This window comes from Carlito syrichta, unplaced genomic scaffold, assembly GCF_000164805.1.
Source record: "Carlito syrichta isolate Samal-C Ts95f unplaced genomic scaffold, Tarsius_syrichta-2.0.1 Scaffold304529, whole genome shotgun sequence".
NCBI lineage: Eukaryota > Metazoa > Chordata > Mammalia > Primates > Tarsiidae > Carlito > Carlito syrichta.
This window is the reverse complement of record NW_007248625.1, coordinates 78,147-94,239: the sequence shown is the minus strand read 5'-3', so window position 1 is coordinate 94,239 and position 16,093 is coordinate 78,147. Positions and strand designations below refer to the sequence as shown.

Genomic DNA, 16,093 nt, shown 5'->3' with positions numbered 1-16,093 from the left:
TATAACATTTTGTAATATTATAGCAGATGCTGGCTATAGAGAAAAAGAACTATAGTATATGCTAGGCACATAGAAATGCATGTAATATCTTACTTAAATGGCCAAGTCTTTTAGACTTCCAATAAACTTTTCCTTCTCTTGGAGGGTAGAGAGTAAGAACAGGAGGCGAATGGGGTACCTTAAATGAGCACATTAGGCTAGTTGTAACAAAAATAAACTGCCAGAAAAGGAATAAAATTCTCTTTAATCAATTATGGGGTAAACATATGAGCTAAAGTAGAAATTCCTAGTAGTGATACTTTAAATTAAAAAATGAAAAATCTCAAATTAATAATAGCAATAATTAATGATTACAAGTTTCTTACATAACTTATTTATTACTGCTTTGATGTGCAAACCAGACAGCTGACACCTTTTCTTCTACACCAGGTTTAATGTTCATTCTTGTATTTAGAATTCTAATGCAAAGTTCAGAATTTTGTACAGACTAACTTTAACAGGGGTGTGGGTAAGGGAAGTGGTGGAGGAATAAGGTAGGGTTATTTATTTTTAGTAAGTACCTTAAATACATGAGTTGTTTCATTTCCAGACAGGACTACTTTTTTGCACAGTAAATTTTATATTTGGGGTGAACACTTTGCCCTGACTCAGACATCTGAACTCATAAAGGGAAGCTGACCATCACAACGCATACCCCTTTGCTTAAGTTTTGAGCTGTCTATTGTTCAAATCATTGGGGGAGGGCTGGTTTCCAGGTCATGATGGTAATTACTACAGCCATGATATGCTCTATTTAAACCTTTCACTGCAAAGCAAGTAGTTCATAGTGAATCTCAGTCAATGAACAAATGCAAATTCTGTGTCCCTGCAAAACTTTGTAACATCAGATGATATGCATTTCATAATAAGTCTGACATTAATGCCTACTCACGTGTACTAATTACGACCTGCTTTCACGGTGCTTTTAAAGACATTTTCAATATACCTGATTTTTCTTGTAATGGGCAACATACTAAAAAGTTATTCATTCCCATCAAAATTCTCATTGACATCATGCAAAAAATATATATAACTCAATGATATTTTCATATCTGCTCTCTCATAAGCTGCAAAAGAAAATGCCACAATAAATTTAACTTTTCCATATACCTTGTCCTGCATATGGTCTCAGTCATTTCAACACACTGACAGCCATACTTCTAGTCTGACACATAATTTCTGATGCAATTAATAGACACTGTTTATAAATTTGGCATCCATATAATATGTTATTGCTTGGAAAGTTTTGTTGTTGATGCAGATACATGACCTTTCGAAACTTCAGTGTTTTAATATTTTCTTTTTTATTTATTAGAACTTTTTATTTTCTTGTGATTTTTTAATGGACATGTAATAATCATACATATTCATGGGGTACATAGTGATGTTTTGAGACATATAATGTATAGTGATCAGATCATGGTAATTAGCATATTCATATCTCAGTCATTTACCATTTCTTTGTTTTGGGAACATTCAAGGCCCTCTTTCTAGCTATTTTTTTCTTTTAGCGATTTAAAACTATATAATATTGTTAACTATAGTTGTCCTACAGTGTATAGAACACTAGAACTTATTCCTCTTACCTAGCTGTAACTTTGTATCCTTTAACAAATCTTTCCCTATCCCTTTTCTCTCCCCTTTCCAGTCTCTAGTATCCTTTATTCTTTTACTTCTATGAAATCAACTTTTTAAAAAAGCTTCTGCCACATATGAGTAAGAATATGCAATTTTGAACTTTCTGTTCCTGAGTGTTTTCACTTAATATAATGCATTGTATATCCTTTCTATACATCAATCATAATTTTTTGAGTTGCACACTTTTGATATATGAAGTTTTTTGTTTTTCAACAAGCCTACTTTGTATGCATAGTAAAGATATAGAAATATTCTTTATTTCTTTTTTTGTTTGTTTGTTTTTTGGTTTTTTTGTTTTTGTTTGTTTGTTTTTTGTAGTTTCTTTTTCTTTTTTTTTTTTGAGTTGCAGTCTCACTCTGTCACCCAGACTGGAGTGCAGTGGCACACTCCCGGCCACCACAGCCTCGACCTGCTGGGCTCCGGCGATCCTTCCGCCTCAGCCTTCCAAGTAGCTGGAACTACAGGTGTGTGCTCCTACGCCTGGCTCATTTTTGATTTATTGTAGAGATGAGGTCTCACCAAGTTGCCCAGGTGGGTCTCGAACCCGCGGGCTCAGGCAATCCACTCACCTCAGCCTCCCAAAGCGCTGAGCCACCGAGCCTGGCTGAAATATTCTTTATTTCTATAAGGAAATACAAACTCTCCCATCTTTTTAAAAAAGCCATCTCAGTCTGTCTTTTAATTAAAACATTTTTGATAGATATGAGTACAAAAACTATTTAACTTCCCTTTTAATTATACTGGGAGCTCATAATTCTAAGTTTAAAAAAAAAGGAGTGCAAATGAGTTGATTAATGGCAACTCACATTGGACACCGTTTTCAGAAAGAGAGACAAATGTGATGGAGGTTATGAGGAATGGCAAACACATTCTTATCTACAAGGGACAGCCTCTACTCAGCTTCAAATTGTGACCACGTCGGATTTGAACTCAATGTTGTCAGATCCTATGGTTTTATAAAACAATAAACAAATCTGGAACTTTTGTGACATCGCCCAAATTTCAAATCTCAGCAAATAATTTAAAAAGTTATAAACATGGTATGAATTAAACAAATCACGTCTGCAGTTTCAGTTTGCAACCTCTGGTCTAGAGACTTCCTCCTATCGATGACTATGGTCCTTTGTGATTCAACCTTGGAAATACAGCTTCCTCTACTACCAATGGGATATCAGGGACTCTTAAATTGTAGGAATTGTAGCTCTTCAAACTACTATTCCCAAGAGAAAAGGAAAGTTTTCTACTCAGGGCTCTTCCCATATTCTTACTTAAAATTTACTCTGACATTACGTGAGAACTATCACCGAACTATTAGTGAAATGTGATTTCACAAGGTCCTTCTCCTCTTATGTTTTTCTAGGGCCTTCTATCTTTAGTACATGTGCTTGCCCTACTCCTAAGCACAATGCCACCTGTATATGCCTTCTTACCTTTGTGTTCAAATCGTTGTAACACCCTATATTTAAAGAACAATGTAATATTCTATCCAATCTACCCAATGTAAAATCTAGAACAAGATTTTTTCAGGGGAAGGGTAAGCAATGGAAGATTTTTTCATCTCTAAGAAAACAAAATAATTTCTTAAGTTAAAAGAATCTTTTAACTTAAGTTGAGTACCTGGCTCAGATAACCCTGAATATTTGCCCTGAAAATCTTAGTAGATCCTAATGCAAGTGTGATGAGAAATTGTAGATATCAGTATCTCAGAAATGTCAATGGATCCACAGTAGTCATTTGCTTTATGCAAAAAGTAATCTTTTAGTTTATTTGATAATAATATATGGGAACAGAGGGATTTGTGAAAAAAAAATACCATCTTCCCATCATATGGAGATCAAAGCAGAAAAGGCATGAACTAGTGGGAGAGAAGGAAAAGGGAGAAGTAACTAAAAAAAAATTTGAGAACTACTTGATTTAGTGTTGCTCTCTGTATTTGGGGGCTTTGTGGTTAGATGCGTATATTTTTAAATAATTGACATATCTTTCTGATGGATTGACCTTTTAATTATTACAAAATTGTCAAGGTTTCTACAACATGAAAGAGAGGAGGATGAGAATAGGACTCCTTGGTCTTACTACAAATTAGCTATTAAATTGTTGTGAACCTTTGGTCCATTTCCAGAGTTTGTAAAAAGCTTATTTTGATAATGTTTGAAAATTGCCTCATTGCTTTTATGGAAGAGCAGGCTTTCAGAAGTTCTTACTCCACCTTTCCAAATTGCTTCTTCATTAGAGATTTTCTAAGGTTAATTTTAACTGCCCACTTGAGAATTAAAGAATTTGAATTACTTTGTCCCTCTTGATGTAGTTTATTTGGCCTTTAGAGCAACATGTTCCCTTAGTTGTCCTCATACTTCACCTATCCTCTCCTTCACATTTATTAAATTAGTCTCTTCTCTCTAGCCTCTGAATTTTATCATGTCTGAAGAAACAATCCTTAATCCTCTTCTCTATATGCAGCCATTTCCTTAGTGATCTCATCCAGCCATATGGCTTTAAATATCATCTGTGTAGTTGACACCTAAATTAAATCTCTAGTCCAGATCTCTTTTCCGAACACCAGAAATATATCTCATGTAATCAGCACTCAGGAGCATAATTTGTGCTTCTTTCCAATAACAATCCTCTCCAAGGGTAATCACTATCCTGACCGGTGTTTCTATATGGAACTTCCTTCTTAGTATTATATTTTTCTAAACATCAAATCCTGAGAAAAATTGGTGAGAATTGAGAAAAAAGTGGAAAAAGTATCATAATTCTCCTGTGAGAAATAAAGCTTCACAACAGACATTACTAATTTGAAGGAACTTATTGATGTCAATCAAAATCCAGATCAGGAAATACTGGCACATTGAGTCAAATATTTGAAATGTATAGTTATTAGGACAGGAATACATAGGATTGAAGTGGTCACAATCTGGCCCATTGATTTTCCTTATAATAGGTATGTATTAATGACTCTCTATTCTGCTAATGCTAATTTATAAAAATTAAATATTAACAAGTCTCTATGTATATTATACTATATAAATAGTATTTTATATGCATAATATACTACATATAAACACTGACAGTTCATCAAGACACGTCAGATCTGAGAAGCAAAATAAATCATTTTATTAGCAACTTTGACCTGTAACTTTGTGTAATGCTGTCTACTTTGAGATTCAGAAGTTATTTAAATATTATCCATTAAAGTTTGTTGCATTTTCCAGTGTCCAAGTAATCTTTTATAGACTTTTAGCATTTGTTAATATTTTAAAACTTACTATTCTTATTTATTTTAAAAGTTAGATATCTGTGATTATGAGTAAAAAATATTAAGAAGGTTGGAAGTATTATATGAGAAACAATTTATAAAATTTCCAGGAATTCCAACTTCTTGCTCCTGAATCTCACTGCTTTATATGTTAGGAATTTGGAAATACAACCAATGGCAATGGTAGATAAAATATTAAAGACTTCTGACTCCACAGATTAATTTTGCCTGTTTTTACATATGATGTAAATGAAATCACACTCCATATACACTTATGTGTTTGGCTTTTGCTCAGGACTGTGTCCGTGACCTCATCCATGCTGTTGAGTGTAACATAATTGATATTGCTGTAAAATATTTCATTGTGTGAATATGTTACCAATTTTTAATTCATTCTGATGGACATTAGGGTAGCTTCCAGTGTGAGTCTATTATAATTAGCTCTGCTATGACATCCTTTACATACTTTTTGGTAGACATAAACAGTGATTTCTGTTTGGAACTATACTCAAGACTAAAGCAAAGTAATATGATTTGCATATGTTCAGCACTGCCACCAAATAATTTTCCAAAATCTTAGTACAAATTTACATTCTTATTAGTAGTGCACAAGAGTACAGATTTGTTCCACATCCTCATCAACAGGTCGTATTTTTTTGTCTTTTTTCATTTTAGACATTCTAGTGGGTGTGTAATGGTAGCTTTTGGATTTTAATCTGCATTTCCCTGATTACTAATGTAATCAGTCGCTGTCAGTCACCGTGCGTGTGTGTGTGTGTGTGAATGTGTGTGTGTGTGTGAATGTGCGTGTATGTGTGTGTGTGTGCGTGTGTGTATGTGTGTGTGTTTAGGAAACTGTTTTACAAGGGGCCATTCAACGCTTTGCCTCTTTTTCTTTTTTTCTCTCTTTTTTTATTATCAAGATGTGGGGTACAATTCAGGGTTAGGTATACAAACGCTGATCGTGCAGGTACCCTTGTCGGTGAGGTGTGCCCCTCCCTCCCCTGGCAGTTTCCCTCAACTGCCAATCCCACTCCCCTCCCCTGACAGTTTCCCACTACTGCCAATCCCTTTCTTATAGCATTATAATAATTGCTCAAGGTCCGGCTCTTTTTCTATTGAGTTTTGAATACTTTTTTTTTCTTTTACAGATTTGTAGGAGGGCATATGGCTTTGAGTTCTTTGTCACATATATACAATGCAAATATTTTCTCCCACCTTGTGGCTTGTCTTTTCACTCTTAATGGTCTTTTAATAAATAATTCCTTAATTTTTAACATATTCCAAGTTATCCTATTTTATCTTTATGGTTAGTGCTATTTTATGTCATGTTTAAGCAACCTCTACCTCTTCCAAGATCATGAAGATACACTCTTGAGTTTTCTTCCAAAAGCTTTTACCTTACACTCTTCCACATTTAGGTCTGCAATTCATCTGAAATGTATTCTTTTTTATAATGTGAGATAAGACTCAAAACTGATTCCTCCCTTCTTTCTATTCTGTCCCTTTAGTATATCTGTCTATCTTCAAAATAAGTCAACATATCTGATATTGGATCAGATTTGATTATAAATTTCCAAGCATTATTCTTCTTCAAGCTCACCTTAGTTATTCTTAGCACTTTAATATTTTCATTTAATATTTCATTTGGAATTAGCTTTGCTATCTTTGTATTTATCCTACTTGGCATTTACATGATTTGCTGAATCTTTGGACTATAATTTTCATTAGTTTTAAAAGCACCGACCTTTACTTAATTATTGCTTTTACTTCTTTCTCTATCTGTTTTCTTTTTACAAAATTACACATTAAAATTTCTTTTACTATGCCCCCGATACTTTTGACTCTTTTCTGTATTTTTTCTTTCTGTGCTTCTGTTTTGCTATTTTCTGTTTATCTATTTTTCAGTCACCTAATCCTATCTTCTGCTTATTAAATCTATACACTGAATTCTGAATTTTAGATATTGTACTTTTCTGTAAGTAATTTCTAACGTATTCTTCTTTATAGATTTCAATTTTTCTGTCGAAATTTTTTACCTTTGTAGAGTAAGATTTGTTCTATTCATTTTTCCTCTTTTTTTGAAATTATCAGCTACAGTTTTTTAAAGTCCTTGGCTGTGAACTCTGTTATCTGGATCACCTGTAAGTCTGTTTCTATATTTTCTGTTTTTGTTTTTTAAATATTGGTTTTACATATCATTATTCTGCCTATCCATATGCTTAATGATTTTTTACTGGATTTTAAATATTGTGTATAAAACTTTAGCTTTTACAAAGTTTTAAAAGACTTCTACCAAAGAAGTCTCCTTCTTTCCTGTGCTATACAGATAGTGAAGAAGCATTATCCCTTTAACCCCATAAGGTACTGGCTGGGTTACAGTTTTGGTTAAATCTGGTCTGTCTGTGCTGTTCCCTTGTAACTAGGATATAGCTCTCTAGAATTTTAAACTGACATCCAGGTATGTCTGTCTGTCTGTCTGTCTCTCTGTTTCTCTCTCTCTCTCTCTCTCTCTCTCTCTCTCTCTCTCTCTTTTCATTCCCCACCCCTCCCACCCCACCAAAGGAAGACCTTAGGAAATGCATCTCTGCTTTTTAAAGCTATTCATATTAGTTATTGGCCTCATGCTTTGCGCAAATTCAAACTTCACCAGTTGTATTGAGGAGAATATCAGTCGAGAATTTGAGATCTTTTAGATTTCCATTTTTGCCATTCTAGCCTTATGTGATCATCAAAATCACTGTTTTGTTTTATTATCCACCAGTGTCAGCCCTCTGCCTGGGGCCAAACTTGAATCCAGTCTACAGTCCAGGTTCAGAATCAGCAAACGCCCCAAGAATGAAGAAGTGGCAGTTCACAAGTTTATCTAAGAGAGGTTCTCTCCTTTCTCCAGAATTTTAGTCTGTTCAATCCTTATTGCTTCTAAAGTTCTAAGTTTTCTAGTTGTTCATGAGAAGAGTACTGTTCACCAAGAAACAACTGTATTTCATGCAAAATGAAAGCAAAACTCATTTACTAGCAAGTCTATTAGAACGAAAATCTACAATTCACCACTTTTTCACCATCTTTTTCTATTCACTATCTTTTGATAATTGTTGGCAACTAAATCCATTGCTGATCTTTTTGGATCTCCCTTCACAATATATCCAGAATCCAGCCACTTCTCATCCCTTCTATCTCAGTCACTAATCTGAGTCATCATCATTACTCGCTTGAAATACTGCATTAACTTCCTAACTGTACTTCCTGCTCTGATCATTCTACTACTTATATTATTTTAAAAAATACTTAGTCTTTTAAGACATAAATCATATAATAACACTCCTTTGTCCAAAATATTCCAATCTCTCATGTTCTCTGAACTAGTCAGATAGTTTTCTAACTTAAGGTATTTTTCCTGGCTGTTCCTTCTACTTGGAGCACTATTTCTTTGGATATCTGCATTATTAACTGCCTTACTTCCTTAAAATTTCTGCTCAAATGTCACTTAAAAAATCAGGGTGATCCTTATCACTCTATTTTTAATTTCAAAGTCAACACGTATCCTCCACCTAGGCATGGCTGATTTTCTTTATACTGTAGTACTTTTATGTTTTCCCTTAGCATTTCTAGCTTTAAAACATACTTTATTCTTTACTTTTTAGTTCATTATTTATTTTATCTTTCATTATTACTCTCCTCTCCCCTAAGCTCCACAAGAGCAGGGTTTTTTTGTTCTACTCATCGATGCATTTAAAACCTTGAGAATGTAGCCCAGTACACAAGAGACAATCTTTAAATATTTGACAAATTAATGATTTTAAAAAGATGTCACATTTAATTATCTTAGTCTTTTGAAATCTACTTTCCTTTTCAAAACACAGAGCTAAGTTTAGTTTAGACATGATCAAGTAGATCTTGATATATTACTCTGATGACTCCTTATATGAAACTTATTCTGAACTTCTTAGATTAAAAAACTCACTCAAATTCTATCCAATTTTGATTTTTCTAATTTATATGAAAATAAACTATGTATCTACTACATTCTCTGTAAGGTTTACAGGTATGGAAAAGGCAATACTCTCAAAAATGAGGAAATATTCAGTTTCTTCCTGCCTACCACTTACTGTTGAGAGTTGGACAGAAGTATATGATGATGCAGGTAGAATATACATTTCAAAAAGAATAAACAGATTCTGTTTAACAGATCTTGTGCTCAGGAAGCCACAACTGTACTCTACATAAGTTCTATCTTGCTTTGCCCTTTGGACAATTTAGGATACATATGTTTTAATCTAACGTTTAAAGCCTAATTGCAGAGAAATTAGCCTGAAATAGTGAAATAAGGTTTGCTGCTTAGAAAGAAAACTCAATTAAAGCCCAAGTCTCCTCCTGATCAGTTAGTATGACTCAACCCCACTTCACTGACCTATTCCTATGCCAGTCTAGATTAAAGGTCTTGGTTTTAGAAAGTTGTAATGGACAGAATAAGATACATTAAGGTTTTCTTTTTGAAAGACAGGAAGAAAAAGTGAGAAAATACATACAACTCCCAAACTTCAGTGGGCAGGCGTGCACATCCATTGGAAAATCTTCCAAATGCATAGGGCACTCAGCATGAATTGTTAACCTAAAAGAAAGGAAAAGAAAATGAAATTGAGGTAAAATAAATGTTAAATACGAAGTTGAGTTCCCATTCCGCAGGAATGCAGTCCTCCTAAGAATAACAGGGGATTTTATTTGCTTAAGATCACTGAGATTCAAGTCTTTATGAACACAAGGAATAGATGAAATTAACTAGATAGCCTCTCAAAGCAGCCTTTGGTATTCAGATTTTTAGATCAAATCTGAATCCCACCCTATCACCTTTAGAAAAACAAATATAACTTATCTTTTCTAACTGTACTTCCTTAGCCAGCTCCCCAAGAAGCCTGGAAGCATTAGGTTCTGACTCATTCACTCCTGATTGCAGTTTAATTATTTCTGAAATAATTCTTCTCAGCAGGCTATTGTGTGAGTTAACCAATTTAAAGATTGCACCAGAGAGGAGAGATGTGTAGAGAGAATGTCTTAACCCTGAAAATGAACAGACAGACACAAAAGATGACTCTGCTGTTCACAGGAACTGCTTTGAGCATCACATGTTCTCACTCATATAGTGGACCTTGAACATCTATCATAGCCGGGCTCGGTGGCTCAACCTGTAATCCCAGAGTTTTGGGAGGCTGAGGTGAGTGGATTGTCTGAGCCCGCGGGTTCGAGACCCGCCTGGGCAACTTGGTGAGACCTCGTCTGTACAGTAAATCAAAAAATCAGCCGGGCGTGGTAGTGCGCGCCTGTAATTCCGGCTCCTCGGAAGGCTGAGGCGGAAGGATCGCCAGAGCCCAGCAGGTCGAGGCTGCGGTGGTCGGGAGCGGCCACTGCACTCCGGTCTGGGTGACAGAGTGAGACTCCGACTCAAAAAGAACATCTAACAGTGGTGGGAAACTATGGGGGAGGGGAAGGGAGTTGGGATTAATGGTAGTAAATATCTGTCTGGGGATGGGGAGACACCTCTTATGAACAAGGGTGCCTGAACGAAGCATATTTGTATACCTAACCCTTAACTGTACCCCACAATATCATAATTAAAAATATTGTTTATAAAAAAATAAATATAATAATAATAATAAAAGAAAGAAATGGCTTTTGGAGAACACACATATGAGCGCACATACATACACACATACACAATAACAACTGACCACTCCAGAAAAAAAAAATACAAAAGTAATGGGGGACATCAGAAACCTCAGAGTTCAAGTCTAAAAAGTTCATATTTTCACAACATGTGGCAAGATTATGCATGGATTTCTCAGGAATCTGAATGGGAGGTTATTTGTCAAGTCCACCTACTCATTCCCCTGCATTTGTCTGTCTAAATCATCTATTTCAAGGTTTTGCATCTGACTTCTTTTAAAAATTTTGAGGCTCAGTTTCCCTTGGGCTTGATAGTACCCTCCTATGTGGAAATGGAACCCATACAGCAAAACTTCAGAATTATTTGGAATCTAGCTCTCACGAGTGTTTTCTATCTAGCCTTTTCACCTTCTGGTTATATTGAACCCTATACCTGCCCTCCTTTTGGAGTTCTAAGAAGTCGAGAAGCATAGTGTCACCCCATCTCCCAATAACTTCTTCTCTTAGACAGGCACTTCTGTCAGGTCTTTTCAGGACCCAAGTACTCCTTAGAACCAGAAATCCTCCTTAATAAGACGCCAACATATGAGACTGAGAGAAGTATGTCTCATTTCTAGGCAATTACCAAAGAGCCTGTTGGGGAAGTGTCTTGTTGAGGCACTACATAAAGAAATGCCGGCAAGGAATCCCATGTGAGGAGTCTCCATTTTTCACTCTCCTCAACCCCCATGCTACTGTGACAGTGCTGCCGTTTTCTTTGGTTGACAAGCATGAGATACCAGGTGATGTTTCTTGTCCAATTACAGACATCCACGTGTCTAGGAAGGTACAGAAGGTTCACTGCATCATTGTTATAATTGTGATGATCATCGCTAGTAACCTATGAGATGCTCACAGCACGTCACAACTTCTAAGGTGAATTTTCATCAGTAATCCTACTCAGGTCTTCCCCTAACATTTGTGATGTAGGGACCCTGGTCATCTAGAACTAAGGGTTCTATTTCCCCCATTTCCTTCCCCTGTAAGGGACATACCACAGGCATCATTATCATCCCTGTTTCAGAGATCAGAATTCATAGAGTTAAAGTAATTTGCTCAGAGTCACACAACATGGAGAGCGGGAGTGCAAATCATGTCCTTTCTACACTAGCCATCTTGCAATTTTCTTAGAGTAAATCTCAGTCCCTCAAGAATATTTCAGTTATATGGAGAGATGCTCTATTTATCTCTGGCTGCCTTTGAGTAAACATGTTCTGTATATATGGTCATTGTGGGAAGATATCAAGAAAAAAAGGAAGAACCAAAGAGACAAGTTACAATCTCTGCTCTCACAGTGAGTACTGTTATAGGAGAAGAAGGATAATACTCACATATGTAGTTAACTGTTGACACAGGGCAGAAGTTAAATATTTTAGCCTGGGGACTGTCAGGACTTTCCATTGCAGAAATTGGTTTGAAGGGGTATTGAAAATCTTAGCTAAGTGGAGGAGATAGGGAGGGCAAGGAAGCAAGTTAGAATGACACAGAAGGTCAAAGAGCATTTGTATGTGTTTAAGAACCAAGGAAAAGAGCACAGCATAATGTGGCTTCTGAAGTATACTGCCCCCACAAACCTTTGCTTTTCCCTCTCTGTTCCATGCTTAGATGAATTGGGCAAGAAGTGGATGGAAAGGAAGACAGAAAAGTTATTATAAATCAGTTCTGCTCCTAATCAGAAATCACTACCTTTGCATCCTGCCTTGACAATCTATTTGTTTTGGTCTTATTCTCCACATCCCCAGAACTGCTGGGTTAGACATAAAGTAATTTCCCCTTGGCATTACTCATAAGAGGCAGTATCTTGGAAATAATAATATAAGTGGAGAGAAGGAACACGATTTTTGTTATTAAACTCTCATGGAATCTTTTCAGTTTCCAGCACAAGGAACAGGTTTTTTGTTGTGTTTTTTTTTTCAGTAAAATACATTTCTCTTGTGTCTGGTTCTTTGAGTCATGAAAACCCTTCTATGTCTTCAGAATAAAGGTCAGATTGGTGGGATATTGCAGGCCAGCTTGAGAATTGAGCTTTTGTCCAAAACACATGGGAAGTTTTGTAAATATCTAAAGGATTAGTAGAGCTGCAAGGACACTTGCCCTCCAGTTCTAACCTCTTACTGTTTATATGGGAGTACTGAAGAGTTGAGTAAGTATTGGCTGAAAGGCACGTACTTGTTTTCTTCCCTCCAGCCTGAGGTTCTTGCTAATACACATCTGGGCATGTTTGCTTTAGTTAGTCTGCTTTAAGCAATATCTATTATTGCTGCTCTGACCATCTGTGAGGGTGTCACACATCCACCAGCATTAGCAGTCCGTCAGCATTGAAATGCTGGACAGTTGACCACCTAGAAGCTGTGTGACTGAAATGCAGCTGAGCTTGCTTGATTTTCCTGCTAGTTCCTTCCAGAACTGTGTTTGTTAGTCTGTTTCGTAATTCATCCAATGGCTGACAATATCTAAGTGTTCCTTCCAAATAGTCCATTTTCTTCCCTAACCCTGGAGGCTAGTCAGGTTATTGATAGGAAGTTTTAACATCCAGAATGATGAGTCTCTACCACAAGACAGGGAAAGACCCTCCCAAAAAGTCCTGACATGCATAAAGCCTCCTAAACCTACAGTTGAAGAGAATATATATTTATCTTCAGCCATAGATGCTAAAATACATTCATTAATTTATTCAACTAAATTATGTATACGTACTCTCTCCCAGGCTCATTCTTCTGCCTAATCTCACAGCAAAGATCTTGTGTTCATGCATTCATCTAACAAACATTTATGCAGCATTTTTGCAACACTCACAGTATTATCAGGAAAGATAAGCGGACCCATCTTTCGAGAGCTTACTGCCTAAGGGAAGTAGCATACGTGCACACAAACAGTCCCAACACAGTGTACAAAGTTCTATGATAAACGCTGTCAGTACACAGAAGGTAAACAAAACGAATTGTTATGCTTGAGGCCATCATGGAAGACCTTGTAAGACCAAGATCACCTAAGACGAAGCTTAAAGGATAAGTAAGGTGAGGCAAAGAAAGGTGTTCTGAAAAGTATTACATATGCTAAAGCACAAAGGCATGAATGAGTCTGGCCTATTTGGGTAGTGGTTTGTGATCCCATGTGGCTGAAAGAAAAGGTATAAGGGCTGGAATTAAGGATATCTGCGAAGTGGCAGGAGATGATCCTGGAGCCAGTTTCTGCAGAGCTATGGACATCACACTAAGCAAGATCAACTTTCTAGGTCTTAGACTAACAACTGGCAAAGTCACACTGGTCATTCAAGATCATTCTGGGGCGTGGAGCAAAGGTACTCTTTTCTTATTGGCGCCATTTATCTTGTAATATAACTCAGTGGAAATGGCTTGGAAAGTGTCATTTAACTTGTGAAATTATGAACTGAAGGGCGACACCCATACAGTTGGCAGATAACCGAGGCAGTCATTGCTGCAAGTCAAGTTAACAGATAATAGAAATGTGAACTAAGAGATTAGCAGGCACAAAAAATATTTAGAAGAAAAAATAAGTCAGACTTTGTGTTTAGGGATTTAATTTTTCTCAACTTTATCTCTCTCACTTGTAAAAGAGAATGGAGATAATAAACCCTGCCCCTACATAACCCATCCACCCATTCAACATTTACTCATTCAACAATTTTATGGATCTATAGGATGTTGGGGGCCACAAGTCAGGGAAAAAAAGAAAAGAAAAGCTGGATTTATTCCAAAAGATTAACACCATCATTATTACTTAATTATATATGGAAAATAACTTCCGAGAGAAAGCTGGATCAGAATCAGAGACTCTAGACGACATGGGTGGCTTTGACTTCAGGTCAGCGAGCTAAACAAACCTCGTAAAAATTTTCCCTTTCTTACCTCTGTTTTCAACCTTTCTCCCTCTTCACAGACTCATTTGTGAAGCTCTATTCAACCTGGTTGTGTTTTTGCTAGCAATTTTTAATGGGATTTTCAAAAAAGGTCAGAGACCCCTCAAAATGTGACATTCAGATCATAGGGTTTCAGTCGCGATCCAGAGTCAGGCTGCTTTGATTTTTATGTAAAGACCAGATAAAAAGTAAAAGGTCATCCAGGAAGCCCCCTTCTTTGAGGGAGGAGGACACAGATGTGAATCTGAAGACCTTTTTGGCCCTGTGCCTGCACCCTTTCCCCTATAAACAGCTCGGTTATTGTCATCATTTCACTGTGTTTTGCCACATTCTGACTCCCTGGTCATTTTCCTCTTTGCTGCTTAACAGTTGGTTTTTATCTCATCACAATAATAAGTTAAAGTTTCATTGTTGCTGTAGCCTCTTAACTTGTCTCTCTGCTTTCCCCTTCCCTTTTACAATATATTCTCTACACAGCAGCTTTCCAGTGTTTGCCCATGTCATATGGAGTAAAAGCCAAAGGTCTTACTTCATCTTACAGTACCTAGTATAATCTTGTCTCCTGCCCTCCTTTGCTCACTCTGCTCTAGCTCTTTTAACATGCCGGACTCTCTTGCATCATGGTCTTAGCACTCCCTACGGCTCTCTGCCTAGAATTATCTTTTTTCAAGTACCTGATTAACTAAATTCTGCATTTCTTTCAAGTTTTTGAATAATTCATATCTTGTAAATGAAGCTTATCCTGACCCTCACTGAATTTTCTACCTACAGGGTAGTAGACCTTACCACGTTGTTTCTTTTTCCATAGCACCTACCGTATAATTTATTTTTAATTTACATTCTGTTTTTCTTCCCTTACTATAAAGTTATGCTATTTTTATCTTGTTTTCTCTTTGATGTGTGCCAAGAGCTAGTATACTACTTACCATATTATAAGTATTCACTGAATATCCATTGAATGCATTAATTATTGAATGATTTTCCTCTCCTAGAGGCACATATTTCTAAGAGGACCCTGCAGAGAGGAGGTGTGGGTTGGGCGAGACAAGGTTCAGGTATTGCTGGGATTCTAAGCAAAATAGCATCTACATATTATTCATTAGTAGCATAACATCTCAATTTACACACTTCAATAGATAGTTTTCTAAAATTTCAGAGCTGAAAGAGTCTTATAGAAAGCATATAGTTTTGTTCCTTATATATTTTATGTATGAGAAAACAGAGCTGCAAGAGTCTTATAGAAAGCATATAGTTTTGTTCCTTATATATTTTATGTATGAGAAAACAGAAGGAAAGAAACTTGCCTCAAGTCATCCAACATGTCTGGGACAGAGCTGACTAAAAGTTTCCTGACCCACTGGTGTATTTTACAAATAATTACTGATCACCTACTATGTGCCAGGTCTTATTTTAAACAACGTAAGTAGAGTAGTCCACCTTTATCCATAGGGGATACATTCCAAGACCCCAGTGGATGCCTGAAACCACAGGTAGTATCAAACCCTAGATATACTGGTTTTTCCTATACAAGCATATCTATGATAAAGTTTAATTTATAAATTAGGCACAAATCATTA

At 36.3% G+C, this 16,093-nt stretch overlaps 1 protein-coding gene across 2 annotated transcripts in view; it reads right to left on the bottom strand.

The window, feature by feature from the left end:
* Nucleotides 1-16,093, bottom strand: part of GABRA3 (gamma-aminobutyric acid type A receptor alpha3 subunit) — a 95,891-nt gene that overhangs the window by 43,148 nt on the left and 36,650 nt on the right. For both annotated transcript variants that reach the window (XM_008060136.1, XM_021713416.1), the window contains exon 3: nucleotides 9,466-9,548. In XM_008060136.1, the coding sequence (XP_008058327.1) occupies nucleotides 9,466-9,548 (83 nt within the window). The remainder of the gene's footprint in view (nucleotides 1-9,465; nucleotides 9,549-16,093) is intronic.